Source organism: Falco cherrug, chromosome 13, assembly GCF_023634085.1.
Source record: "Falco cherrug isolate bFalChe1 chromosome 13, bFalChe1.pri, whole genome shotgun sequence".
Taxonomy (NCBI): domain Eukaryota; kingdom Metazoa; phylum Chordata; class Aves; order Falconiformes; family Falconidae; genus Falco; species Falco cherrug.
In genome coordinates, this window is record NC_073709.1 from 34,398,345 (window position 1) to 34,424,984 (window position 26,640).

General features: G+C 40.7%; 1 protein-coding gene across 5 annotated transcripts; it reads left to right on the forward strand.

The window, feature by feature from the left end:
* The first annotated feature begins 165 nt into the window (after positions 1 to 165).
* DZANK1 (double zinc ribbon and ankyrin repeat domains 1) lies at positions 166 to 26,337 on the forward strand. 5 transcript variants are annotated; one of them, XM_027812269.2, is made up of 21 exons: positions 167 to 816; positions 1,517 to 1,641; positions 2,289 to 2,442; positions 3,821 to 3,938; positions 4,319 to 4,415; positions 5,172 to 5,296; positions 5,864 to 5,949; positions 6,634 to 6,751; positions 7,695 to 7,808; positions 9,637 to 9,729; positions 11,680 to 11,802; positions 14,059 to 14,223; positions 14,855 to 15,083; positions 18,465 to 18,568; positions 20,704 to 20,778; positions 21,707 to 21,803; positions 23,005 to 23,093; positions 24,305 to 24,385; positions 24,973 to 25,072; positions 25,559 to 25,633; positions 25,890 to 26,037. In XM_027812269.2, the coding sequence occupies exons 2-21, from the start codon at positions 1,533 to 1,535 to the stop codon at positions 25,904 to 25,906; spliced, it is 2,169 nt and encodes a 722-aa protein (XP_027668070.1). In that variant the 5' UTR covers positions 167 to 816; positions 1,517 to 1,532; the 3' UTR covers positions 25,907 to 26,037. The 5 variants fall into 5 exon arrangements, 4 of the variants coding, with proteins under 4 accessions (XP_027668070.1, XP_027668071.1, XP_027668069.1 ...); XM_027812268.2 differs by having other exon boundaries at positions 168 to 816; positions 24,973 to 25,100; positions 25,890 to 26,337; XR_008734889.1 differs by lacking the exon at positions 25,890 to 26,037 and having other exon boundaries at positions 166 to 816; positions 24,309 to 24,385; positions 25,559 to 25,577.
* Positions 26,338 to 26,640: the final 303 nt, after the last annotated feature.

The window sequence follows — 26,640 nt, forward strand, 5'->3', positions numbered from 1 at the left end:
CGGGACGCGGACCAATGGGCGGCCGCGCTGCGGGGGCCGGGGGAGGGGGGGGCGCGGCCGGGCGCGCGGCGTCTGTGGTAACGGGGGGCGGGGGGCGTTGGACCGAGAGGGGATCCAGGGGGGCGGCTGGGATCGAGGTGGGGGGTCCTGGGATCGAGCGGGGTGGACTCTATAGCAGGGATCGACTGGGGTGGGATCGAGTGGGGTGGGCAAAGGCCTCAGCAGCAGGGATCGAGTGGGATGGGCAAGGGCCTCAGCAGCAGGGATCGAGCGGGATGGGCAAGGGCCTCAGCAGCAGGGATCGAGCGGGATGGGCAAGAGCCTCAGCAGCAGGGATCGAGTGGGATCGGCAAGAGCCTCAGCAGCAGGGATCAAGTGTGCAAGCAGGGCTGTGGGAGCGGGTGCTGACGGGGTGCTGAGGGGGCGGTGCGGGCGGGCAGGGCGGTGGGGCAGGGGCCAGCCAGGCAGGGATGGAGCCCACTGGCACACATGTGCCGCCAGTACCGGGCTCCAGAGGGCTGAAACAGGGCACTGTGATTTTGATCCAGGTGTGCCAAGAACGGGCGGATCCCTGAGGAAAAGTACTCTCTGCTCCATCGCGTCAGGTGAAGATGTGATCCACCGTCGTTGCGTCTCCTGTGCCACTCAACCGCTGCTTCGTGCGGCCCAGGCAAGGAGATGGGCAGCTGCAGGCAGCAGCGTGGCTTACCTCAGCACAGCCCCAGCGAGAGCATGGACTAACGCACACCTCCTGTGCTGATTCATTACTGTCTGCCTTGACGAGCAGCCTCAGAGACGCTTCTGGAGGATTGAAGGGTTGGTTACAAAACCAAATGCTTCTAGTCTAGACATGGTTCCTGGCCCTGAGTATCAATTCCCAAGATCTGGGGTACAGTTTTGTATTATAAAATGTTATTGCACCCAAACGCAGTTTTTCATTCTTGAATTGTGTGACATGATGATGACTACGTAAATTCTGAGAAATCATGTTTGGCACCTGTAAGGTACATTCTTAACACATCTGATAGCAGAGATAAGCTTAAGCAATAGCTGTCTTGCTTCAGCCCTTTTCAGGACAGCTTGTACATGTTCAGCTGGCCACAGTGAAACAAGAGGCTGGTTCCACGCCTGCCGTGATGAGAGCAGAGATGCTTCACTGTTACTCACTCCTGCCTTCTATCACTGACGTGTGTTGCTAAAGCTGTTCCACTTGAGCACATGGAAACCAGACTTGAGCAAGGAAGGCCAAACTGAAATGAAAGCGGCAGTGCTCATCTCGAGCTTTGTCCACAGTTCTGAAACAGGAGGATAAGTCAGAAGTGTGGTGGTTGTTGGGATCCTCCTCCTTTTCAGTGTGAAAATTGTGCAAATATTGAGAACTAATAGTTTAAAGAAACTGGTGTTCTCTCTTTTAAGAGAAACGAAGACAAGGGATCACATTAAAAAAAATAATATCTTGATGCATTCTTCTGTTTAGAAAAGTTATTGGCTGCCTTTTTGTTTTTCTTTTTTAAAGATCACTGCGGAGAAAAATGACAGCTGGCTCTGTCTCAGTTCCTCAGGTCATACCACTTCGAATCCCTCTTCCAGGGAAGTCTAAACATGAAATAGACACAAATACTCCTGTAGAAATAAAATCAGGTATGAACAAGAGCTTTGACTCTATGTAAAACCTTCTCTTACGCATTTCTCTGAAACTTTTAGCCTCTATACTTTTGTTTGCTTTTAATTAGGATTTTCATGAGTGCAAATTTCATTAAGAAATTTATACAACTAACGTGTTTTGATATACCAAATATACTTGCACTTAATTTTATGCATTCAAAAAATATTATTGACTTATATGTCTGCAATTAGTAGTCTGAATTGCTTCCAAGATCAAGCTCTTAAGCTGTTGCATTTTGCTTTGACTGCAAAAACAATGCTTGCAAGTATCATGTGCCGGGCTCACCCCAAAGGTTTGCCTTGCAAGTTTTGAAATGTCACCTTTCACTGTGGGAGAAAATACCTTTTCTGTCATTAGAATGCACAACCTATTTCAGTGTTTTCCTACAAAAATATTTCACAGCTACTTTACGAAGAGGAATATTGCTTATAATGAAATTGAATTTGTTGGTAATTAATTTTTCATGGAAGAAACAGTTTTGGCCCCAAACAGTCATTTATGGAACTGCTTTGTTTTGTTTATGTGAGAAGAATCAAGCACAGTAGTGAGTACTTTGAGGTGCAGAGCTCGTTTTTCACAGGTTGAATACAGTTTGCCTAATTACTTCCTCTGTGTCTTTCAGATACACCTGAGGTCTCTATTTATTACACTTTAGATGGAAGTAAACCAGAACTCATTAGGAAACCTGGCTATGGAGAGCATAACACTTTTAAATATAAGGGTCCTATCACGTTACCGGTTGGGAAAGTAATGGTCAAGGCACTGGCAGTTACAAAGTAAGGATCCTGTTTATTTCAGTTGTATTTTGGCAAGGCACAGATATCCCTGTGATGGCTTGGAGCCCTGTTGTTTAAAGCACTCCATACCTCACAAATGAGAGACACCCCTTGCCCCTGCCAGGTTGCAATCAAGTGATCTTCATGGGTTGCATTGGCTTCACTTTCTCCTAGCACTTTTTATCCATTAAGTGTTTGTGAGGTTGGATTAGCTCCCAGATGTTTATTTCCTGGGCTGTGGATGTAGGCCAATGATCTGCAGAGGCTGTGGGTGAGAAACTAGTAAAATACATTATACTTAGAGCTCGTCCTTTTGAGCGTTATCATCAGAAGTGCCAGAGGAACTGGTATGTTGTTTTCTGGGGTCATCCCACTGCAATAAATTCAGCAGATTTACAGAAGCAGGTCTTCCCAGGAATTTGCTTAGTTTCTAGCACAAAATGCTAAATCTCACAGCTTAAGTACAATGTTGTATGAGCAAGAGTAAAGTAAAAATACAATACACAGAAAGAAAACTGGATTTTGCTGCACAACAACTGACTTTCTCCAAACTAACTTCATGCTTAGAGACAGAGAGAGGACACATAAACTCTCTGTCTGTACCCTGTTGCATTGTTTTTTATTTCCAAGGGAGCAGAAACTTCCACTCCAGCTGGGGATCTGGGCTTGCTGTTCCCTGCTATTAGTACCTACAGGTAGCCTTTGCTTGTGCCCACTCTGGAATGTAACACCATTATATTCCCTGTGCAGGGACATGCAAAACCTGGGCCTATATATGTTTTCTGATACCGCTACCTAGATTAACAGTTGTTTCCAGTACGTTTTTTTATTAAGATGTTTTCAGGTGTGCTAAATAGATGCTCTAGAATGACAATAAATCCCAAGTGCATAGTTTGGACATTTACAGCAAATTCAATGTTACTGCTGTATTTTAATAAAGAGTAGAGACAGGTTTTTTTGTCAAATAAACAGCATGCTAACCACTGTTTGACTAGGAAAAGGAATATGGTATTATGAATGGAAGAAAAGTCCCGCTTTCCTCTATTTTCTGCAACGCTGGCAAACACTAGTTACTCCAGAAAGCAGACACGGGAGTATTAAGAGTTTTACATGTAAAAGTTGTTGAGGGATCAAAGTATCTCATTATTTTATTGGTAACTTCTTATCATGCATATTTTAAACTTGAAAAAAACAAACCAAACCAAACCAAAGCAGTAGTTCCTGAGAGTGCTGCCCAGGATTATACTTATCAACTGTAATAATGACTTGCAAGCTTGGAAGAGATGTTCCAGCAAAAGAGCCATGTCCATTAGTGATTTACTTGTTGCTGCACATGGGTTTGTGGCACATGTATAGCTTTGTGAACGTTGATTTTCAGGGACTGCAGGGAAAGTACAGTTGTAACAAAGGTGTTTCTGGTAGAGTACAAGCAACCAAACATCCTTTACTCTGTTGAAGACAATGACAAGAATTTCCTAAAAGATAGCGCCACAAAGGTAAGTTTTAACACTTGTAACCTCTTGTGTGAATATGAAATGTTCTATGCATGATATTACTTAGAGAATAAACTTGGACTGCCTATACTTCTAAGATATTTTATTTTCTCTGTTTGCCCATATTTGCTGCCTTGGTCCTTTTTGTAATATTAAAATTTCAAGGGGACACAATTTTTATTTCTTGTTTCCGCTGGTCTTCTATGACCAATTCAGGACAAACATTTTAGAAATACATTTATAATTTAAGATACTCAAATGCTTGCATCGAAGATAAATACCTTAAACATGTACTTTAAAAATCTTAACAAATAACCATAGCAAGAGAGGATTAGAGCAAAATCAAGAATTTCATTTGGAATACAAATAGAATTACTTTTTAGGAGAGGGAAGCTGGAATGTTTACCACAAAACCAAAGAAGAATGGAGTGCATGTGGAAATCAAGCCTGCCTGGAGTGAAGCACCCCAAGATTTTCAAGGTATACTTTACTTCATAAAACTGAAATAGAGTTCTGTCTTAGCTGAAAATACTGTAAAGTTTTCTTCTTGTATGACTGATAAAATGTGGGTAATTTTTAAACCATCTTAGAAGACAGAAAGTCCTCTGGTAATTCCAAATTCGATTGCTCAACATGGCAAATAGAGAACAAAAATTACTTTCCATACATTTCACATTACCCCTTTAAACATATTAAAATGTCATTAATTTCTCAGCAACATAACAAGGCCCAGTCTGTATTTCCCTTTGTGCCAGAAAATGCTTTTAAACTGATGGATTGCAAGTCCTTTATGGAGTGCTTTACTGATGTTTTTGTGCAGTAAGATTCCAAAATAAATACACAAAGCACAAATGAAAGCTTGACCCAGATTTTCTCTATAGATAAAGCCTGTTATTCCATGGTAACGGCAATGGGACTGTTTTAAGAAGAGGGAATTGTATTAATGTTTAGACATTAATTTAGTCTTAGGAGCTGGGGGTTGTTGAGCAGGATGGAAGAAAACCACAAATAGAGAAAAATACAAAAGTAAGCGCTTTCAGAGAGGAGTGATGTTTCTTCTAGTGTAATTTCCTGTAATTCCACGCAGTTTATTTGAACCCAAAATATGGATGTCAAACACATGTTTAAATACACTTAGCTATTGGAATTTAAAGCGAGACTGTGTAATATTCACGTTAAGATATACATTAACTGCATGGAGTGAATGACAGTGGAATAACAGGATTGTAATTTCAGACTGGGAAACAGAAAGAAAGGCTGCTCACAGGTCCCTGCAAGAACAACAGCTCCTTGACAGTCATTTGGAAACAACAGAGTACGGAGAGGAATCCATCTCAGCACTACCAACAGAGTCGTTACAGGTAAGCAAAGGGGTGTTGAAGAACACTGTAAAAGGCTGTCATCACAACTGAGCTCTAAAAAAATAAAAAGGTGAAGATTTATGATCATTCTTATATAATCTTTCAGAAATCAGTGCCTTTGGCTGTATTATACAGTTAATTTAAATCTACTGGTAATGACAGACTAGAATAGGAATGCCCAAAGCAGTGCATAGTTATCAGTAACAACAAAACCAGGAAATGCAAATTAACAATGCCTGCATTCCTACTAATTTTCTTTTAATACATTACTGAATCTGCAATTAGCAAATATTTATTGCTATATGTTGGCAAGTTGATATTTAAAACTTAATAATTCAGTAATGCTGTCTTGGAAGTAAATAGCGAGACATTGTTGGAAGAAGCTGTGGGTCCTTGATGCAGCTAGTGGGGGAATCAAGTGTAAATATTCCTTAAAACAATGCATTTCAGTGCAGTTTGTCTCAAATACCATCTTCAGCTGATTTTGCTAATCATAAGAGTAGCATATATATAAATGCATTTTGCAAATACTCACTTTCTAAGGCTAAAGAATTACCTTTATTTCAGTTTGCTAGTTCTTCTGCAGTGACTAGCCGGAAAAGCTTAGCAAGCACACAGGCATCAAGGATCCAGAGGGAAACAGATTTTCTCAAGTAAGCGACTTCTTTTAACATATTTGTCCTTGGAAAGTAACTGAGCAATTGCCTTTTGCAACTAAGTTGATAATGTTGTGGGACTATAAAAATGAGGAAAGTGAAGACAGACACTGGCTCATAACTGGAGAATATGATCTAGGTAGGTCTTTGAAAATTCTTTCTGTTATTTATAGTTTTATTTGTATTTCACTGTACACAGTTATCAACTATCTTACCATCCTTAAAAAAAATTCCTAATACCTGTAGGAGCAGAGGAAAAGCTGTCTTTTCAAATTGGAGTACACCTCTCACTGCAGTAGGTGAAAACTGTTCACTGGAGTAGTCTCACAGAACCTTGCTGCTTATCAGTATTGAAAGGCTTATGTGTTCTACATCAGTGGCTCCCCATGCTGCAGCAGTGAGGCCTGACACAGATTGTGTGTCAGAAGATTTTACCTCACACAGTGAGGAAGAAAGTATGAAACTCTGTAGCAGCCAGAGAGCTTTCTGCATTGCAGAGCTGTTTAGAATTCAGAACCTCATATCATGGATGCTAGGGCTGCGGATGTGGACCACCACAGCTTGGAAACCACAACTGAGAAATCAGTGGCCTAAGTCCTGTCTCATCGAGTTCCAGGTTATTCATTATTATGTAGCAGTGCAATACCAAAACAAGCTCAGCCAGCTAGCTGTTATTTTCAGATGCGCACACTGTTCTGCACCTCGCCTGTCTGACCCCTTGGCTCACTTCTGTCAGGAATGTGGATCTCCTGTCCCACCTGTGCCAGTACATCGCTTCCCACCCCCTGAAGGAGCACAGGTCAGCAAAACCTCTTACCAATCAACAAATTATCTTTGGAGAAAACAACTTCTTCAGCAAATTACACATTCTATGCTGGCAAAACCATTATTTAATCACTCTTTCATTTGGGAAGTTCTGTTCTGGTTGTTTTATTTTGTTCAGTAGCTTTAGCAGTGGATCTGATGTAATTCTTAAATGATGGGCAAAATTAACCATAGATTGCTTCAGTTGCTTACCATATATAAGGATAACAATGAAAAAGTAAATTGTGTTTTATTTGCCTGTGTCAGGAAGCATTGCCAAATTTGGGTTCCTCCTCATCCTGCAACAACACCCACTGCATCTTCAGCACCTGTATATGCATCTTATTCCAGAGCTAACTAGTGCAGTTAGTTAGTTAGTAACTAGTGCTTGTGGCATAGCTGTAGAAGATCCATCTAGTATGCTTGAAACCTTAAACGGTGGCATGTGTGGGCATATGTAAGAGCACCAAATTTTTACAGTGATGCCTGTTAACTGTCTTTTCTACCTGATCTAACAAGTCAATGGTGCATTTTTTTCCTCTGTCATTAAAAAGATGTCTTGTCTGGGGCAATGCTGTAGTTTCAAGTGGTGACTGAGAATATTCACCACCTTTTTAGATTAGGTTCATAGTTATGAGGATTTCAACTACCTGCACGCATTTTATAGTAGCGTATTAATCTTACTGAAAGTTAACTTGGTAACTTTCTGGCATATTTTTAGTAGTCAGTAAAGCATTCTCTTCCCAGTTGTCTTCATATTTTCTCAATAGCCTTTGACCTTTAAGGATCAGTATCAGTATCTGTTGCTGTCAGTTGCTGTGTTTCCAGTGGCTTTGCCGCTGATGTAGAATCCAACCAGGAAAATACTGAGAATCTGATGATAACCTTAAGGATCTCATTATGGCCCTTAACATGCTGTCATGGGTTTTTTTATTCAGATGGCCCCATGTCTTGAATGCAGACATCTTGTGCCGATGAATACACCCACTTGCATTGTATGTGAGGCACCAATAGCTCCACAGCTGCAGCCCCAAACCAACATCTGCATAAAGGTAATTGAGAATAAACATGACAAAATAGCGATTTACCTCCTGGCATGCATTTTTCTAACAGATGAGTTCATTGCAAATACTTTGATCCAACTTGGGTTTGTATAATTACATTATGACAGCTTTAAGAGTTAGTAGGATTTAAAAACACCTTGACTAGAAATAATCATTAAAGGTAAACCTCATAAGCTCAGAAAGGTCTGCTGAAAAGCACATGATGTAGCAGTATAAATGACAGGAATGCATGCACTTGTGTTCAGTAAAGAGATACTCTATGATTTTGTGATTTATGGCCTTAATATTACTAAACATTTGAAGTCTATGAAATACTTCTTCATCACTCTGCTTTCCTCACTTGATTGTATGTGCTTTGCACAGATGAGCTGGCAGGACTGGGGCAGTGGGTGTGTGCCCAAAATGTTACGGCACAGTCTTAGTCAGTGATCCAAAAGTGCTGGTGGTCTTAACTAGACAACATTTGCCCTACAAAATACTCCCTACCCAGGGAGTAAGGGCCCTCCTTGATCCTCCCAGTCAGGGGAAAGGGTGTGAGGAGGTGAGGACTGATGCTGCACATCCACTATTGGTTGCAGAGCTGGTGTCTGCAGCAAGGTTTTGGTTTCTGTGGTGGTGGGACCCTGTTAGAGGTTCAACATTTCCTTAGGCGAGATGGGATCCACCTCACAGGAGCGCTGGGCTAGTAAGGAGGGCTTTGAAGTAGAAATGACAGGGGAGGAAGGGTTAAGAGCAGCCCTGTGAGGGAGTGATGGACAGGGCTGACAAGCAGAGGATCTTGGGTGATGAGGATAATAGGGAACGTTAAACATCTGGAGGAAAGACTGAGAGAGCTGGGACTGTTTAGCATACAGAAAAGAACGTTCAGAGGTGATCTCATCAACGTATATAAATACCTGAAGGGAGGGTGCAAAGAAGACAGAGCCAGGCTCTTTTGGTGGTGCCCAGTGACAGGACCAGAGGCAACCGGCACAAACTGAAACACGGGAGGTTCCATCTGAACATCAGGAAACATTTTTGTACTGTGAGGGTGACGGAGCACCTGCACAGGTTGCCCAGAGGGGTTGTAGATTCTCCATCCTTAGAGATATTCAAAAGCATCTTGACATGGTCCTGGGCAACCTGCTCAAAGTGACTCTGCTTGAGCAGAAGGGCTGGACCAGGTGACCTCCAGAGGGCCCTTCCAACCTCAGTCATTCTGTGATGCTGTGATAATTGCAAGGGAACAGTTTCGGAAAGAGATGGATGCTGAATGGAAATTTCTGGCTGAAGACTATCAGGTAACAACGGAGATGCATAATCTGAGACAGTTACCAGCTTGGTGTCGAAGCAGATTATAGACATTGGTGCAGATTTAGTGTTTTATGGCAGCCCTGATGTAGGTGCAAAGGCAGACCTGAACTATTTGGTGGCAAGAATCAAAATATTAGACTCATTTTTCTTAGCTCTGGTGGAAACTTGCTTGTTAGTGGTGACTGTGTTAAGGACTTTTAGGGCACCCTCACGGTTTATTATTATCATTATTATCCTTGCAGATACTGGGCTATCTGTTTAGTGTGAGTGCAGTGATTGAGGAACCTGACAACAATATATACTGGAGGTATTGATGCTGGAGTTCCTGAGGGAACTGTACCATAATATAACAAAAATTGTCACCAAGATACATAGGCAATATGGCCTAACTAAAGTCTGGAGCCCACAGCACAAACTTGAAGGATCTCTTCTGTCTGCAGGGCTGAATAAGCACAGCATTTTGTAAGATCAAGTTCACAGTTTTCAAATACTATGTGAAATATATTCTTTCTCTGTTTAAAAGGGCAAAGTAATTTGTCAGGTGTGTGGCACAGGAAATCCTCTTCACCATAAATACTGTGTGACTTGTGAAAGCAAACTGCCTGAAATACAGACGGTAAGGCTTCTTGCTTCAATCACACTAGGGTTAATCAAATCAAAGCATAACATTCTTTTTCTCTGGGAAACAAGTCATATCCCTGTGTCCCTATGCTGCAAAAGCTGAGATTCCCTCCCTCGTGCCATATTCAAGCCCAGTACTCCCACAGATTTGCCATCACAAAAGTCTAGCTAAAAATAAATGTTTTGTATACCTTCAAGCTTCTCCTATGGAAGTCAGGATTGCAAATGCCATTATGAAAACTCAGAAGGCTCTTAGAAAGCGGGTAGGCTTGACTCCAAGGGAGTCTTGTTTGTGTTCAGATTGTTTCCTATTGCAACAGAAAACTTGAGTATATACATCAGGAAGATCATTCTCGTTGATTCAATTATTTAGTAATAGCGGAGAGAAGAAAATATCATAAGCAAATGGAGATAAGAAAAATAAGGTTAAAAAAGACTTTATTTTTACCTTATTTTTCTTATCTCCATTTGCTGCTTCCCCTATGTGCATACAGCTGCTATACTTGTATTTGGCTGTGGCTCTGCCCAGGGATGAGAAAAGCAACAATAAATGTTCCCCCTAAAATTGCTGTCTGTTTCAACTCCCCATTTAGCTTGCTCATTTAGTTCCTTAGAAGAATTTTCCTTTCACTTCTGAAAAGTCTTGTATGAAAACCAGATGGTATTTCACTTCTCCAGGTTGTGATAAATACAGAAATGAGAGAATAATAATGATTTGCAAGTTAAAATCTGATTATAATGGCAACATCCTGACTTCTAAAACTGTTGGTAGCTAGAGGCAAAGGTCTCTTGTATAGACACTGAGGTGTCATTTCAAAGTTAATTTCAGTAAGAATCTGTTCTTACCTAAGATAATCATACATTTAGCTGCCTTACTAAATGTAGGTATTAGTATGTAGCCGCATACGTAGTTAGGCATATGACTTGAATGGTGACACCCGTAGTAGCTAACAGAGAAAGTTAGAAAGTAAGAATTATTAATAGTAAACAGAAAAATTACTAATAATAGTGATTAATTAGTGATAGACAATAGTAATTCCTGAATATTTAGTAATTAGTAATAATGCTGATATTACTATTGATGCTTATTAAATAATTTTGGTTTAGAACATATTTGGACTTGTGCTTTTGTAATTTTGTCTTCCAAACAAACGCCCAAATGCATCATTCAAGCTGCAGTGCCAGCCACAGATGAAAATAGGTCTATTTTGTGTTTGCTTATGTGCTGTTGTGGTGTCTGTAATCAAAATAATTTTCCTTGGGTTCTGTTCCTGCATAAGCCCTGAGGCCAAACACAGCAAAACATTTTTAAGACCTATTTGTCCTAACTAGGATCTATACTCAACCACTAGAAGTTTCAGCTGAAAAAATATCTGTTTTCTTTTGCATACACCCATATAAGTTAATGTTAGTAGGAAAGCTAGGTAATATATAACTTGTAAGAGGTAAAAAAATGGGAAAAAATATTTTTGTAGCAAATACCGAACTGGAAGAAAATTTGTTGTCTGAATACATTCTTCCTGCCATACTACTACAAAGAAAGGTACAAATCAAAATAGCTGTTGTGCTTTGGATTTGAAAATATAAGTTTATCAGCAGAGAAACCTCCCCCTTAGCTTGAAGTGTATTTATATATGGGCCATGTTAATTAATACGCAGTGTAAAAGGACACCATTGATAAGGGAATAAATTTTTTGTTCCTCTAGTTCTGGTAAAAATATTTTAAAATTAATTAATGACACATTTTACTGTGGTTTTGTAATGAAAAAAATTACAGGTTCGATCCAAGTCAGTCTGTTGCTTATTCTAAGTTAAAGTAATTCTTTTAGGCTGAATATGACTTTATGTTGTCCATGTGGCTTGCTTTCCTCTTTCCCTTTATTTGGTTTGTGAACTTTTCCTCATAAAAAGTATTTTCTCCCTAATGCTTGTTTTATTTTATTAGCCCAGGTTTGCAGGAGACACTCCCCCACCTTACCACAGCCAGCAAAGGAAGACAGTTTCGTGCTCAAAATGCAGCCGCATTAACCGATGTGATGCCCGTTTCTGTGACTGGTGTGGAGCCAAGGCACGTGCTTTTGCTGTTTGTGTTGACAAATCTGGTTTTACTCATCTGTGACCTGCAGCAATTTCAAACTTCTCTTTGCAAAACTCTTCTCCGTTAGTACACAGCATGTTATATGGGTTTAGGAAAGGCAGGTCCTGCTTGAAGAACCTGATCTTCTATGACAAGATGACCCACCTAGTGGATGTGGGAAGGGCTGTGGATGGCGTCTACTTAGACTTCAGTAAAGCCTTGGACACCATCTCCCAGAGCATCTCCTGGGGGAACCGGCTGCTCGTGGCTGGGATGGGCACACTCTTTGCTGGGTAAAAAGCTGGCTGGGTGGCCAGGCCCAAAGGGTGGTGGGAAATGGATTTAACTCCAGTTTGCAACCAGTCACAGGTGGTGTCCCTCGGGCTCCGTGCTGGGGCCAGCCCTGGTTAATGTCGGTGTCGATGCTCGGGGCGAGGGGATGGAGCGCTCCCTCAGTCAGTGGCAGGTGGCACCAGGCTGGGGACAGTGCTGCCCTGCCGGGGGGCAGGGGGCTCTGCAGGGGGGGCTGGGCCCAGGGGCCGAGGCCACTGGTGTGAGGGTCGCCCCAGCTCGGAGCCGGGCCCTGCCCGTGGGTCACACCAGCCCCAGGAGCTGCGGGCGGGGGGCAGGGGGCTGGGGAGCTGCCCGGGGGAAGCGGCCGGGGGGGCTGGCTGGGCCGGCTGGGCATGAGCCCCCCGTGTGCCCGGGTGGCCAAGGGGGCCAGCAGCACCCTGGCTTGTGTCAGAAACAGTGTGGCCAGCAGGGCTGGGGCAGTGACCGTCCCCCTGCGCTGGGCACCGGTGATGCTGCACCTCGGATCCTGGGTTCAGTTCTGGGCCCCTCAGCTCGAGAGGGACACGGAGGGGCTGGAGCGTGTCCAGAGAAAGGCAGCAGAGCTGGTGAAGGTTCTAGAGAACAAGCACTATGAGGAGCGGCTGAGGGCGCTGGAGGGGTCAGCCTGGAGAGTGGGGGGGCTCAGGGGGGACCTGATCCCTCTCTGCAACTGCCTGACAGGGGCTGTGGGCAGGGGGGGATCGGTCTCCCCTCCCAAATAACAAGCAACAGGACAAGAGGAAATGGTCTCAAGCTGTGCCAAGGGAGGTTTAGATTGGATGTTAGTTAAAAATTCTTCACTGAAAGGATTGTCAAACCCTGGAACAGGCTGCCCAGGGAGGTGGTTGAGTCACCATCCCTGGGGGGATTTAAAAGATGTGTAGATGTGGTGCTCAGGGACATGGCTTAGTGCTGGGCTTGGCAGTGCTGGGTTAAGGGTTGGACTCGATGATCTTAAAGGTCTTTTCCGACCTAAACAATTCTATGAGCTATGATTATTATCAAAATACTTGCTTAGAGCACGTAGGATTATGTAAAGAAAAATGAAAGGCTTAGATGACATCCTGATCCCACATCGGTCAGTGACTTAAGGGTTTAGAGATTTAAACAAATTACCATGGGTCAATAAGCATCAGATGAGATGCAATAGCCGTATACTCTGCCAAAGTAACATATCCATCAAAGGTTAAAGTATAGGCTTATCTAATGCAAGTTTTCCCATATCTGCTCTGGGCTATGATCACCTATACAGACAATTACCAGAGATGAGATGATGCATGCAATTTTTTTTGGCTGAAGGCCTCAATAATTTCAGTAAAGACAAGTACTTCACTGCTGCTCAGTAGAGCTTTTGAGTGGTACAGTCAGGGTAAACAATTTTCCCTGACATATATTTTTATAGGTATAGTTTTTCAATCTAAGATCACACTCAAGGAGAATTGGTTTTGTTTGTTTTTTTTCTGTGAGCTGAGCTCACATAAAATTTGAAACAGTCCTCTATATGCATACTTAATTATTGGTGCTGTACTGTACCAGGGGACTTGCGGGGGTGGGGGTGCTGTTAGAATTAAACTGGAAAGAACTGCAGTCAATACTCAGTGTCAGAGCACCAGACTAGTAATTACAGGGCTTTGCCAAAGAAAATAAGTGTTTCTGAAAGTATACATTAAAAAAATAACATACCATAAAGCTAGATCTGTCTGAAAAGTGTTTGCCTTCACTGAAAAAGTGCTGAGATGTCTGAAGATTTACTGTCTTGCAACTGCCAGTGTGTTAACAATCTGATATCCTGGTTAGTATTTCTAATCTAGTAGCTTTAGGTAGCACTAGTTTACTTCCTTTTTTTAATTCATGCCACTGCTTTTATCATTCCTGAACCTATGCCTCATATGTTTTCTGTACTGAACTTTCCAGCCTGGACCTCCTCCGTCCTACTTTACTTGTTTCAAGTGTGGTACGAGCAACCATCCATATGCTCGCTTCTGTGGGTCCTGTGGCATTTACATAGAGCCCCCATCAAGGGCAGGTTCTCAGAGAGGCAGTCTCGTGGATGCTGGGGACACACCGGGTTTTTCTAAGGTAAAACACATGTATTACAAAGTATTACAAAAATATTGAAACAGCTAAAAACCTAGTCCACTGCAGGTATAGAGCGGCACAACTCCATTCATTTCCTCTTAGAGATAACGTTGTGGTCTGTGAGCATGCTGAGGGCAAAACCGAGGAGATGTTTATTCTGAGAACTGCTTTCTGCTGAAGGTGGCCTTAGCCAAAGGCCTTAATCCAGCCTTACTCTAAATAGCAAAGTGAGAAGCAATCAGCTTTTCAAAAGGCTTAGCTCTTTAAGTCCTTTTATCTTGTTGCGTGTGAATTATTTGTGTCCTGCTGATACAAGGTATTTGTTCATGTAGTGTTTTTAAAATTCTTGTTTTAAGAAAGACTGTAATGTTTATCACGGCCAGCTTTTGTCTTGCAAAAGCATATATGTCATACTGCTGGCAACCATGAAGAGCTTTGCTTTTGCTTGAATATTTGTGATAAGTTGCATCATTGTTACAGACTGGCAATTAAAATCCAGAATTGCTAATGATTCTTCCTGCTAGCTTTTTCACTCCTTTACAGTCTTGTATAGTGTTCTAGTTAATTTCTGCTTGTAAGCCATTTAATCATATCTGATTATATCACTTACACTTTTCCTTTCCCTCCACAGGCTAAACAATTTCAAGCTCAAGTTGCCTGGCAGCCTCTTTTTTTTTCCTTGCCCAAATCAAGAGCAGAACTAAAAGAAAGAGAAGACAAAGGAACCCAAACCATTGGACTTTTTTACCCATCTAGCAAACTGTTGGAAAAGAAGGAGCTCGAGCTGATTTCAGAAAAAGAAAAGCTGGAAAAGATGAGTGATCATAAGCCTCTCCTGACAGCCATTAGTCCTGGAAAAGGTTAGGAGTTTTGATTTTATGTTTTCTAAACAAAGCTGCAATGTACAACCTTGCTTTGTCGTGAAAAGATTATAGTCTGTGGAATGTGCCATCAGTAGGAGACTGATTTACATCTTTACAAGTCTGTCTTCCCACCAGTGGCTTGTAAATGCCTTAGAATTCAATCAGTGATCTCCATCAACAGCTAAAAGAAAGGCTATCGGCAATATCAAAATTTTGGTTACTGACCCCTGTACAGCCTTACTAATTTGCTAGGAGATTGATTTCCTCAGATCCTACAAGATCAGGGGAATTGGAAACCACTGAAGAAGCACACACACCCCCAGCGCCCTCCCCACCGCTGGCCATGTGATGTTCAGGGAAATCTGCGATAGCACCTGCTGCGGGTATTGTTAAAACTGAGACACAGGGCTCTTAAAACATACAATGAGGCTTGTCTATGTGAGGAACTTGTTTGGTGTGCTGTTATGGAATAAATTATAGAAGTTTCAGAAGCAAAAGAAACTAAAGAAAGGGATTCTTTACAGGATTACAAGAAATAGGGTTAGTAGAAACCTTGAGAGCTTGTCAGCCCCATCTTCCAGCCTCTCAAAGGTATCAGTACATCTACATCACTCTCTGCAGAGACTGTCCACGCGCAAACTACTGTCAGTACTGCAGATGACTTTGTTTCATAGTCCCTGGTTTGATTAGTTAGCTCTTTGTGGAACACTTGACTGTTTGCTGTCATTAAAAAGTTTGCAATTTTTTAGAGGTTTTAGTTTTACTATCATGGGAAAACATCAGCTTCAGCTTTCTGGATCCCAAACTCTCGAAGGCAGTCCATCAGTATTAATTAGGGACCTAATAAGTGGCCCAATTGGCAAATTGTCTTTGATGTCACAGGGAAGTTCAGCTGTGCAGTCCGGAGAGTAAGTTAATTTTAGATCACTACGGCATCAAATGGCTTGGAGGAGCAGTTACTTTTTTTGATCCGCTTTCCCATCTCTAGCTCTTTTCTACAACTAGAGGGTCAACCCCTCAGGCCATTATCAGAATAATTTATCTATTGGGTAGAAACAATAGTTTCTAATGTTGCTAATGAATGTTAGAAATTCCTGGTTTGACTCGGTATATAAATATCCACATGATGCATTCTTATTTTTAAAATTATCACTAGGGAAATCTGTTTCACTACTCCCTTGCCCTGAAATGTGGCGTGTTCTCTTAGACATCACTGTAGGAAATACAACACTTGACTCAACATGTCAGGGACCTTAATTTAATCAGAGGTAATAAAGGATTGGCTCATAATAGTGCTGAGGAAAAAAAAAAAAGCAACACCAAACGTTCATCTTTCCCTATCAGAAATACAGCTCTTGACTTGTGAGTGAGAACTCCTTTCACTGGGAAAGGCTGGGAGGAAATTCTGGGCTGCTTTTGAACTATGTTAATTTTTATCCATTTAGCAGAGATAACTTTGTTGAAGTTGCATTGTGTAATGTATTCTCCATTAGACTCTGCCAAGGACTGAGGAACATATTTCATTCTATAAATCAATAAATGTCTGTTACAGGCAGCTCTTTCATGCTGTTCCCTTTCCTTGATGCTGAGCTGTATGAAACTACATGTATCAACAAGACTATACGCTATCACTCAAGAAAATCTTGTCTATATATACCAAATATGTCCATTATTTCTTCAATTCAAATAGTATCAGACATTTGATATTAAAGTTTTTAAATAAAAGTGGTTACATAAAGGTGTTTTTTAAAAAATTATTTCTTGACCATATCAGCCATTAACTAACCTTCTATTCTTTTGTGAAGATTAAAAAAAAAACCAACCAGTTAGGACAGGGGAAAATAACACTAGTACCAAAACACTAATCCTCCAATGTATACTGTATTTCTTCTTCTGTTCTACTCTTAGTCTGTTTTGAACAGGAGTCAAGTCATTTACCAGGTAAACTTTACAAAGAAGCCTCCCATTTTCTACTGTAAAAAACAGTAAATCAGTGTGATAGAGGTGTAATCAACTACTGACAGCATGAATTCAAGTATTCCATAAGTGCTGCCAAAAATCCTTTTAGATATAATAAAACATCAAACATGCAAGAATATGTTCCTGGCAATCTGGATTATTTTTTTTTATATAAAATCTTGGGATTTAGGCTAGTTATGAACCAGTTTATTGCAAATAATACTGACTTCTCTGGGGGGATCACTCACCAAGTAGTAGTCTAGCTTGGATTTTTTAATTACTGTTTTCAACTTGTATTCGTTTTTGCATGTGAGACCATGGTAGGGAACAATTTATATTGTTATATATTTATTTTTACATTCCTTTTAAGCTGCTTAACAAATAAGATTTGCTGGTTTACTTTGTCATAATTTCTACCAGTTTGATCTTGGAAGAGTCCTCCAAGCACAAAAATCCTTGTGCACTTGCCTTCTCTTGTAAAAGTCAGAGCAGCGCTTTTCTTCTGACTTGGCTTCTTCTCACTCTTTTGAGCTTCACTTAACATGAAGGGAAGGATAAGGTCAGAGTAAATTCATTGTGTAAGTTAAACGAAGTTACCAAGCCTACACAATTTATTTAAAACAAACTAATTCATACTCGGTACTTTCCATAACTATGCTCAAAACCAAAATTGGCCAGATCCTGATAACGATCACTTAAGAATGAGAACAAATCTTTTTGTTTCTTTCTCTGATGAAAACAGAATGTTGCTTCGTAAATACTTGGACAGGAGCTGCAAAAAGTCTAAATGGCTTGAGTTTCTAACCCAGGTGCATTCAGCCCCTCGTGTTTCACACCCTGTACCAGCATAAAGGGATGCTGACTCTCACAGAGATCCTGACAAGCAAAAGAGCAGGAATGCTTATGCTTTTAATATGCTCTGCTGTGTATAATTGAAAAGCATATATTTGAGGAACAATTTACACAGACCAGAATGCTATTACTGTGTCTGCAGTTTTCAGATTTGGCTTATTGTTACCTGTCAGTGATTTCAAATCAACTAAAAATCAGTTCAATAATGCACAATTGCTTAGTTTTAATATTGTACTTTTTTTTTTTTTTCTTATTATTATGATCTGGAACATTGTGAGATTCTTCTTCACATGGAGGCAGTTTTGATTCTCAAGGACAATTCGGAGACATGGTTTTGTTGTGAACAGAGGTGCCCTAAGAATGAATTTGACCTATGGATAAGACACTATATCACCTTTTTATAGAGTATAACTTGCTTCTCATTTTCTTGATCAGATGAATTTTCTAAAGAATTTTTTTTTTCTGTCTCAGTGAAAATATGCTATCTTTTAAATTATCAATCATGACTGGAAGAAATGTTAAGCACTGTTTTAGAGATTTTTCTCCTGCTTAACTCTCTCTTATAAGGCTACTGGAGAAAACAGCTGGATCATGTCTGTGCTCACCTTAGAAGCTATGCTCAGAACAACCTTGAATTCAGAGCACTGGTTGGCGAACCTCGAATGGGAAAGGTAGGAAGGAGCTTGTGAGCAGTATCTTCCTATGGAATGTTATGAAAAGATTATTGTGGCTGCTAGATAGACACTGGAAAAATAGATGTCTCCCTTTTCTTTAGACCTTGACCTGTTTGTGTATGTAATTTGTCTTGTTTTGCTGTTCCATGCTTTACTCAATCTTTTATTGAAGATTTCTTTTCTGCTTTCTTTCCTATGGCAGTTTCTGTTCTTCTCTCACCTCACAGCTATAAGAGAAGTGACAGAAGCAAGAAAGCCCTTCCTCAGCTGCTTTTCTAATATCCCACAGCAGGCTAACAAGAAAAAGAAGAGATTACTGACATCTATGTAGTTGGTCAGTTAAATAAGCCTTGCTAGAAACGGGATTTAGCTGATACGCTTGCCTCTGCTCCGGGCTGGATTATACCAGCAGATAGCAGCAATTCTCTTTGGCTATATAGTCCGCTTCTAGTATAAACTATACCAGTTTTACAGAAACAGGGTATTGCTCTTCTTACTGGAGATGTAGTCTTCAGGATGTCACCAAACTGCACTGAAATGATTAAAGGGGTGATAGCAAGAAGGTGGGAACCAGAGATTCTTCCCAAACAGTCCTAGACGATAGGGCTGGTATGACTGAGAGATCATTTGGTCCCTGTCCTGAGGGAGGATCAACTCTGCCTAAACTGCGTCTGACAGATGTTTGTCTTGAAGCTTTTCAAACTCACCAACAATGGAGATTTCACAATTGCCCCAGGCAGTCCATTTCTGCACTCAATTATCCTTGCTGTTGAGCTGCAGTACTGTATTGCTTTCTTTGGCAGCCCTGCTGGGTTAAGGGGTTGCATCCCCTCACGCTGCTTCCTAGGTGCTGCCAGCGCAACTGCTTGTGGCGACGTCCTGTGGAGCCAAGCTAAAAATAGGTCTGGAGGGGGAAAAAGGGCATCAGTGCTAGTGCAAAAGTAGACTGGCAGTGCACAGCTGGATGCAGGCAGAAGCAGGGCTGGGAACTCCTTGAACTGGCCTAACTACTTGGGAAGCTGTTTCCCAGTGTCTGACTGAAGACACCCTTGATACAGTTCAGGCTCACTATTTCTTAGCCTGTCTTGACTGATCTGACACACCAGTGAAAAAACCCAACAGTTTTAGCACATAGAAACAGCTACAGAAAAATTCATGAACACTATGGGTCAGAAGGGTAATTGTTGTTTGGCAGATTACACTTGTGGGAGGTATGACACTCCAACAGATACTTTCCATCTGAATTCTATACCCACTGAGACCTATTGGGTCTACCCATAAGTTCAGAAGCTGTAGTACAAGTATAAATGTAAGTATAGTAGTATAGTAAGTATATGTAGTACAAGTGTAAATATAAAAGATATCTGCTTGGTAGAGCTGAGGTAACTTACTTCCCTTGCTAGAGAGTTCAAAAGGATATGCCTGAAAAATATTCAGTTGCCTAGAGAAGGCTATTCCTGCTGCTTCTTGGCCTTTTGTCATCCTATTGTCTTGAAACCACTGCCCCCAAAAGTAACAGAAGTGATTCAAAGGAGTTGCAAACTTTCTGGGTTTAATGCTGCTTTTTCAGTTTTCACGTGGATTAGAAATATAGTCAACCTTATCTCAAAATTCTCAACCTGCTGCAATATAACCTTGTCAGCTTAATTCCACTTCTTTGTAATCCCCTGTGCACTCATTTTTGTATAACTTAGTCTCCTTGCCAAAAGTACTGCCTCAATTAATTGATACAGAAAATTGCCCACATTTTACTACAGACTGTGCTCCTACAGACTGGTACAACTAAAGCAGCAACCGGTCCTCCTGCAGCAGGGAGTCCTAAGAACAACACAGCCTTTCATGCAGCTGTGAAATCTGGGTGGAGAATGACTGAACTTTCATGAAACGTAGCATTATTACATCTTTTGGATTCGTCTGGCATTTCAGTCGTTCTTATATTTCCAGTTACTCAAAATACCACCTGCCTGTTTCTTAGTTAGGTGGGAAGTGCTGGAACAATACCACAAGTAGGCAAATGCCACGTATGATTTTCTGTATGGGCTCCATAATAAACCTCATCAGCAAGACTTATTCCTAAAACTATTTCTGTGTACTTTTTGTAAGAGATACTAACAGCTGCTCTTTCCCTCTAGATTAATTCTGCTACCATCTGTGAGGACGACTATGAGGTCACTATTACACTGAATTACGCTCTTGCTGTAAACAAGGTCAGTTCGGAGGATGGGGCCCATTGTTTAGGCAGCTAGTACAAAGCTGTTGCTAGACCAGTCAGTGTAAAGCTGATATATTTTAAATTCAAGTCTAAACAAGAAATTATTTTGTTCAGAGGGTGTTAACTCATCACTTCAGAGAAAGGAATCTTTCTTTTTCTGTTGAAGCTGGCTGAACAGGTATCTTTATCTGATTAAGCCAGACTTCATGGTTATGTTGCTATCATCTTGCATTTCATTAGTTTGCTGCTAATATTAACATTATTGTTATATGTTGTTTGATGATTCTAGCACACCTTAGCTCTCAATCTTAGATCCTCCTTTTCTTCACTCTGCAAATTGTGCTCTTAAGAAACAAGCTTAGTCATTTTCAATAGTTTGGAGATAACATTTGCCAGAGCTCGTGTTAACCATATTCAAACACTTACAATCCCTACTTTCAGAATGACCATGTTCCAAAACCCACCCACATATCCATTTCCAGCTTTTCAAAGATGAAAATCTACCATTTCATAGATCCAAAATTCAAACTATCTCTTGTGTAGAATCTTAACAAGCTTACCTTGCCATGTGGTGCCTGAAAAGGTATATCACATCATTTCACAAGTGAGGAGTTAATCAGATCTCTCAAGTGGTAGAAACACTTCCATTTGGATGAGAATCATAATTTCATTAAGTGAATTTGTGTCACTTTTTTTCTTTTTTAAATCAAAACAAATACCTAACACAAGGTTTAGAAAAAGATGCTACATTATTTTGCCTTAAACTGGAGTTCAATTACACATAATAATTTGACTTATGCTAATTTGACAGTGATATTAAAAGCCTACATATTTTTTCATATGCAACACCATTTTATGCTACTAAGACTGTAACAGCATTACATGATAATCTTGTTAACTACCTGCATTTGATGATTCTACAGGATATTCATAATAATAAACCAGTGAAGTTCAGCGATCATTACCTGAATACTGTAAAAGAAGTCAGAGATGGACAGGATGGCAGCCAGACTAGTTTTGGTGAGATTTCCCCCCCAACACCCCGTCTTTACAATGGACCATAAATATAGTAGTCAAGAATACAGAAGCAGCACTTGGAAGGTGCTACCAAGACAGGCAAACTAATATATCAGCACATTCTGCACCTACTTAAGTTATCTTTAAGTCTCAAAATGTGACTGAGTTGAGATTTAAGCAGTGTACCAACTCTGAGAAAAACTTCATCCCTAGAGGACAGCTGAAGAGGCCAGTAAACTGCAGCCACAGCTCATAGCAGTGTTTGTATTATAGCAATAAAATGTTAAATGCTCTTCATATTCTTTTACAATAGGAGCCATTAAACATCAATATTATCTGCACTTTTGAGTTCTGCCAGGGACTTCAGCTTTGGCACATTTGACAAAGATAAGAAACTATGAAATACATTAATTCTAGACCTAGTTTTCAGGGATGCTTAGCTTGTCTCTCCCACTGGTCTCAGTAATTTTAGCTCAGCATTTTAGACATCTCCTGTTGGATTCAGGTTTTCATTAAATCAACTAGTTGTAAAGTCAGCACTAGAATTCAGAAATTCCTGTAGTGTAATTTGACATACTTCAATTCACATATAAGTTTCATCCACTTTGTGTTTCCAGTCTGAGACTTTCAAGAGGTAGCCACAGCACCAGCAGCTGGTTTTTTGAAGTGTCAATAATGGGATTGGGATTCCAGGCACTCCAGTAGCACCAGCTTTTAAAGGTCCCCATGTGCTGTGTAATTTCCTTATCAACCCTTCTGCACATTGGTAGATGATGTCTCTTAAAAATAATGGATGTACTTTTCTACTCAAGGTCCTCTAGTCTTGTTCTTAGGTATTTGGGGTTCAAACAGCATTGAAAATTTTAAGGTTTTTGGTCAAAAGAATTCATTAATCTGAGTCAAGCCTGTTGAATAGCTGCAGCTAATTAACAAAAAGACTCAAACACCCCAAACTCCACATTTCATTGAATCTTCATTTCAAAACAGCAAATTTCTAAGACTGCCTGAGTGTAACCTTTTGTTAAAACCAGTCTGATCTGCAACAAACGTTTCATCACTTTCTCTTGTAGAAAACTGATAAATATTGCTTTGATTTCAACACAAAATAATATATTTGTGGATAAATTATTTCCAGATCTCTCCCCCAAGTTCTTGTTAGGATATGACTTTGCTTTGAATTAACACTTGTTTCCCTTTCTGGTAGGCAAAGATGATTATAATCTTTTCCATTTGAGAGGCAAAATAAAGAGAACAAAGTCAAGAACACTTACAGAAAAAGAAGATAAACTCTCCGTATGTATCTTTTGCCAGTACAGGAAAAACTACCTATAGAACAGCACTAACAGGAAGGAGGGCATCCAAGGGTAAAAACAGAAAGTTTTTAATAGTGACTGGGGGTGGGGGAAGGGGTCAAAAGTCCAACTTAATATAAAACCTGAACATTGGTAACTGGCATTTATTGCAGAACTGGAAATAATTAAACCATGTTCCTACTAAGAGCTTAATTAGATTGTTGTTCTTATTTTTGGACCTATTCTGCTTTACTGACACAGCATTAGGCCTCAAGAATGTTGTAGACTGATTTTGTTATAATTTTTTCTCAGAAGCAACATCAGATGGAGGTATTACTGTCCTCCCTTGACCTTGCTACTTAGGTTGACTCCATAGGACATACCCTTGGCTGTGCTAGAGCTACTGTTGGCACAGACTGTGAACTAGACGGAAGAAGATGATCAATGCAACAAACTTTTAAATCAACTGAATTTTCCCATCAAGCTGAGATGTCAGCAGAACTGAGGGCTAGTTTAATGCAGAAAACAAGGATTTACTTCTACTAGAGACCAAATATCCTGGAAGCACTGCGTACTGAATGGATTGTCAGTAATGGCATAGAAAATTTCAAAAGGGAAATGTACATTAACCTAAACTTGGATCACTTAGCCAACTCAACAGGTGGAAGAAAATACAGACCTTTGTGATATGAGTCCAGACATAAAAACACTTGGTGAAGTGATTGGGCTTTCAGAAGGGGAGAGGAAGTAGGTGGAAGAAATAAAAGGAAAAGGTTTTAGGTTTTTGCTTGTTTATTGTTTCAAGATTTAGTAAACTAATTTCTGTGAGTCAAAACATACTAATTTTTAAAATAAAATACTTCTACAAGTTCTGGAAGCTTCAAACTTTAATCCAATAGCAAAGAACTTGTGCCCATGTTGAATTTTACTGTGGTGAGCAGATCTTTGTACAACCCTGGAAAGCTGCATTGATGTAAAGCTAATAATTTGCAGATATGTTTGCTGAATCAAGACCTCAAGAGTGAGGTATTAGCCTGGGTTAGCCAACACTTGCTCATTCCCAAAGGGTTATGGATTAGTAACACTGAGGCTCAGCTACACTGCATTCACGCCACTGTGTGCGTTTTCCACCAGTACTCAAGGGCAATATGGCCCACCTACTTCTGTTTTCACTATGTGAAATGGTACCGGAAATGTTTTCGGTTTCCACAGCCAGAATCTGGACAACTACTGGATGAACTGGGTCCACATGGGAAAGGAAGAATCACCTTGGTAGAACAATTGCTCAGTGAGGTAAGTTAACTGAAGTTCTTTCTTCTAACTCTTCGACCTTTCTAACTCTTTGACCATTTACTGTATAAATATGAGCCTGCTATGCGACTTCAACTTTATGCTTAAGAGGCAATGTCTGCAATACAACTGACTGTCTTCAGGTTGAAAGAGCATTTTACAGAAGAAATATCCTAGTTTACATTTGTATATGTTCTCCCCAAATTTCTGTTTGGTGGGCGCGTGAGGCATTCTCCTCTGGGTTTGTCAAGGCCATGCAGAAAAAAAATGTATTAATTTTATAGTTTAGAGTCAAGTCCTCTTTATAGCAAAAGCAAGCATAACCTCTACCTTTTTGCTGCATGGTAAGGTGCATCCTGACTGTGGGATCTAGTTTGACAGCCCTGGCTGTATACACTTCCTCTGGCTTTGAGCTAGGAGATAACGTATTCAGAAGAAACATGAAGAAACAGTACCACACAAATTGAACATTTCTGTCTTGAGCATAAAGTCCATTTGCCAACTTAAATTGGCATAATATTAAAGCAAGTGGAAGCTGAAGAATCTGTATGGCTTTCAACAGCTCACCTTCCCTCTCCTGTGCTTTCTAGGGAGCTGACCCAAACTGTATCAGCGCTGAGGACCGACCTGCTCTCACAGTTGCTGTCCTTAACAAGCATGTGGAAGCAATCTCCCTTCTCGTGCAAAAAGGTGCTGACATTGACCAGCAGTCAGGACCGTAAGTGAGCACCGATTCTCTGCCTCAAGTCTTTTGAAGTTTTATCAAAAAAGCATTCACGCTCCAATTTTACTGAGGATTAACCTCCCACCCCTCCTCCACAAATCTATAGTCTAGGAGCAACTTTCAAAGTCAAATTTAAAAAATGCAAAAAATGCAACTGAGCAAATAGTGTTCATGGTCCTTCTTTCGGTTGCCAGCTTTGAAGATTTATCATAATTTCTGTTGAGAAAGCTGCTGTTGTATTCAACTCCTTCCTTCATCCACTTCAGCTTAATACGATAAACCACACTCAAGCCTACCCCCCCCCCCAAAAAAAAAACCAAACAACACTGTGATTCCTAGTGTATTCTGTATTCTCCTCTTCATTTTCCTCAGTTTAATTTGCTAGACCACTTCTCCATGTACCAGGACAGTTTCCTTAGGTAGTAAGTACTTCACTCATTCCTCCTGTGCAGGCACAACACCACTGCTCTCCACGAGGCAGTTCTGCTTGGATCGGAGGGAGAGGAGTGCATCAGAGTCCTGTTACGGTGAGTACTGTAGCTGGGCCGCTAACTCAGCAGCAGGCGCCCACGGCCTGCTTGCACAGACCTAGCTGGCAATACTGAAGGGCCAGAGTCTGTCCAGGGCTCAGCGGTCTTACCTCACAGTTGTGTCTCTGCCAGAAGAGGCATCCAGAAATTTTGAAGTTACTCTGTACCAACATTTACCTACGAGCCACTTCACTAATCCCAGTAACTTGGAATGAATTTAAGTAGCTTAAAACAATCTGTTCTTTATTTCCAGCTGCAATGCAAGTATAAAAAAGAAGAATGCAAAAGGGCAATCAGCATACGATTTGGCTGTTACAGCTGGAAATAATGAAGTTATTTCATTGTTCGCAAGTAAGCTTGGACAGGGACCGTTGGACAAACTTACGAAACCCAGGAACATTGGTCTCATCAATGTGTGATTGCAACTGCCTTTCCCCCCTGCAAGATGAAGCTGGGGGATCTTTGGGTTTAGGAGCACCTAAGCACACACACCCAGTTCTGTCTGCAGACTTCACAACCCTGTACGATCAACTTGGGCCCCAAAATATTTTGTACAAAATTCCCCCATTCCTTCCCAGCAGTTCAGAGCACAATTCTTTACTGACTGCGCTCTGTTCTGCACAATTTCTCTTCCTTTCCAAACTCATACAAGGAGAGGGAACAACCGAACCTCCCAAGGCACAAGGACATTTTAAGGAAACCTGACAAACGTTGCTTAAGACAGTTTGACACTTGAGCAATAGCACTGCAAGCCGTACTTCCATTAGTTTTATTTTCCATTTTGAAGTTAAAACTGCATTCAGTGCAGCCCATTACATTAAAGGTCAGATTCTTCTCCTCCAGAAAAATGAGTAAAATTACTTTGCTGTTTTGCCTTAAACATTTACTTATAAATGCATTAACATGAGACAGCAGCCAACTACAAATAGAAGTCTACAAGGATACCAGACACACTAATATTTGGTGTAATTAGACATTATTAGCTGCAATCCTAAATCCCTGAA

Excerpts from the sequence above, each read along its gene's own strand:
- DZANK1 (XM_027812268.2), top strand. The coding sequence starts at position 1,533 with ATGACAGCTGGCTCTGTCTCAGTTCCTCAGGTCATACCACTTCGAATC. Across the intron at positions 2,443-3,820 it reads AAGGCACTGGCAGTTACAAA|GGACTGCAGGGAAAGTACAG; the intron begins GTAAGGATCCTG and ends GTTGATTTTCAG. Across the intron at positions 15,084-18,464 it reads AGCCATTAGTCCTGGAAAAG|GCTACTGGAGAAAACAGCTG; the intron begins GTTAGGAGTTTT and ends CTCTCTTATAAG.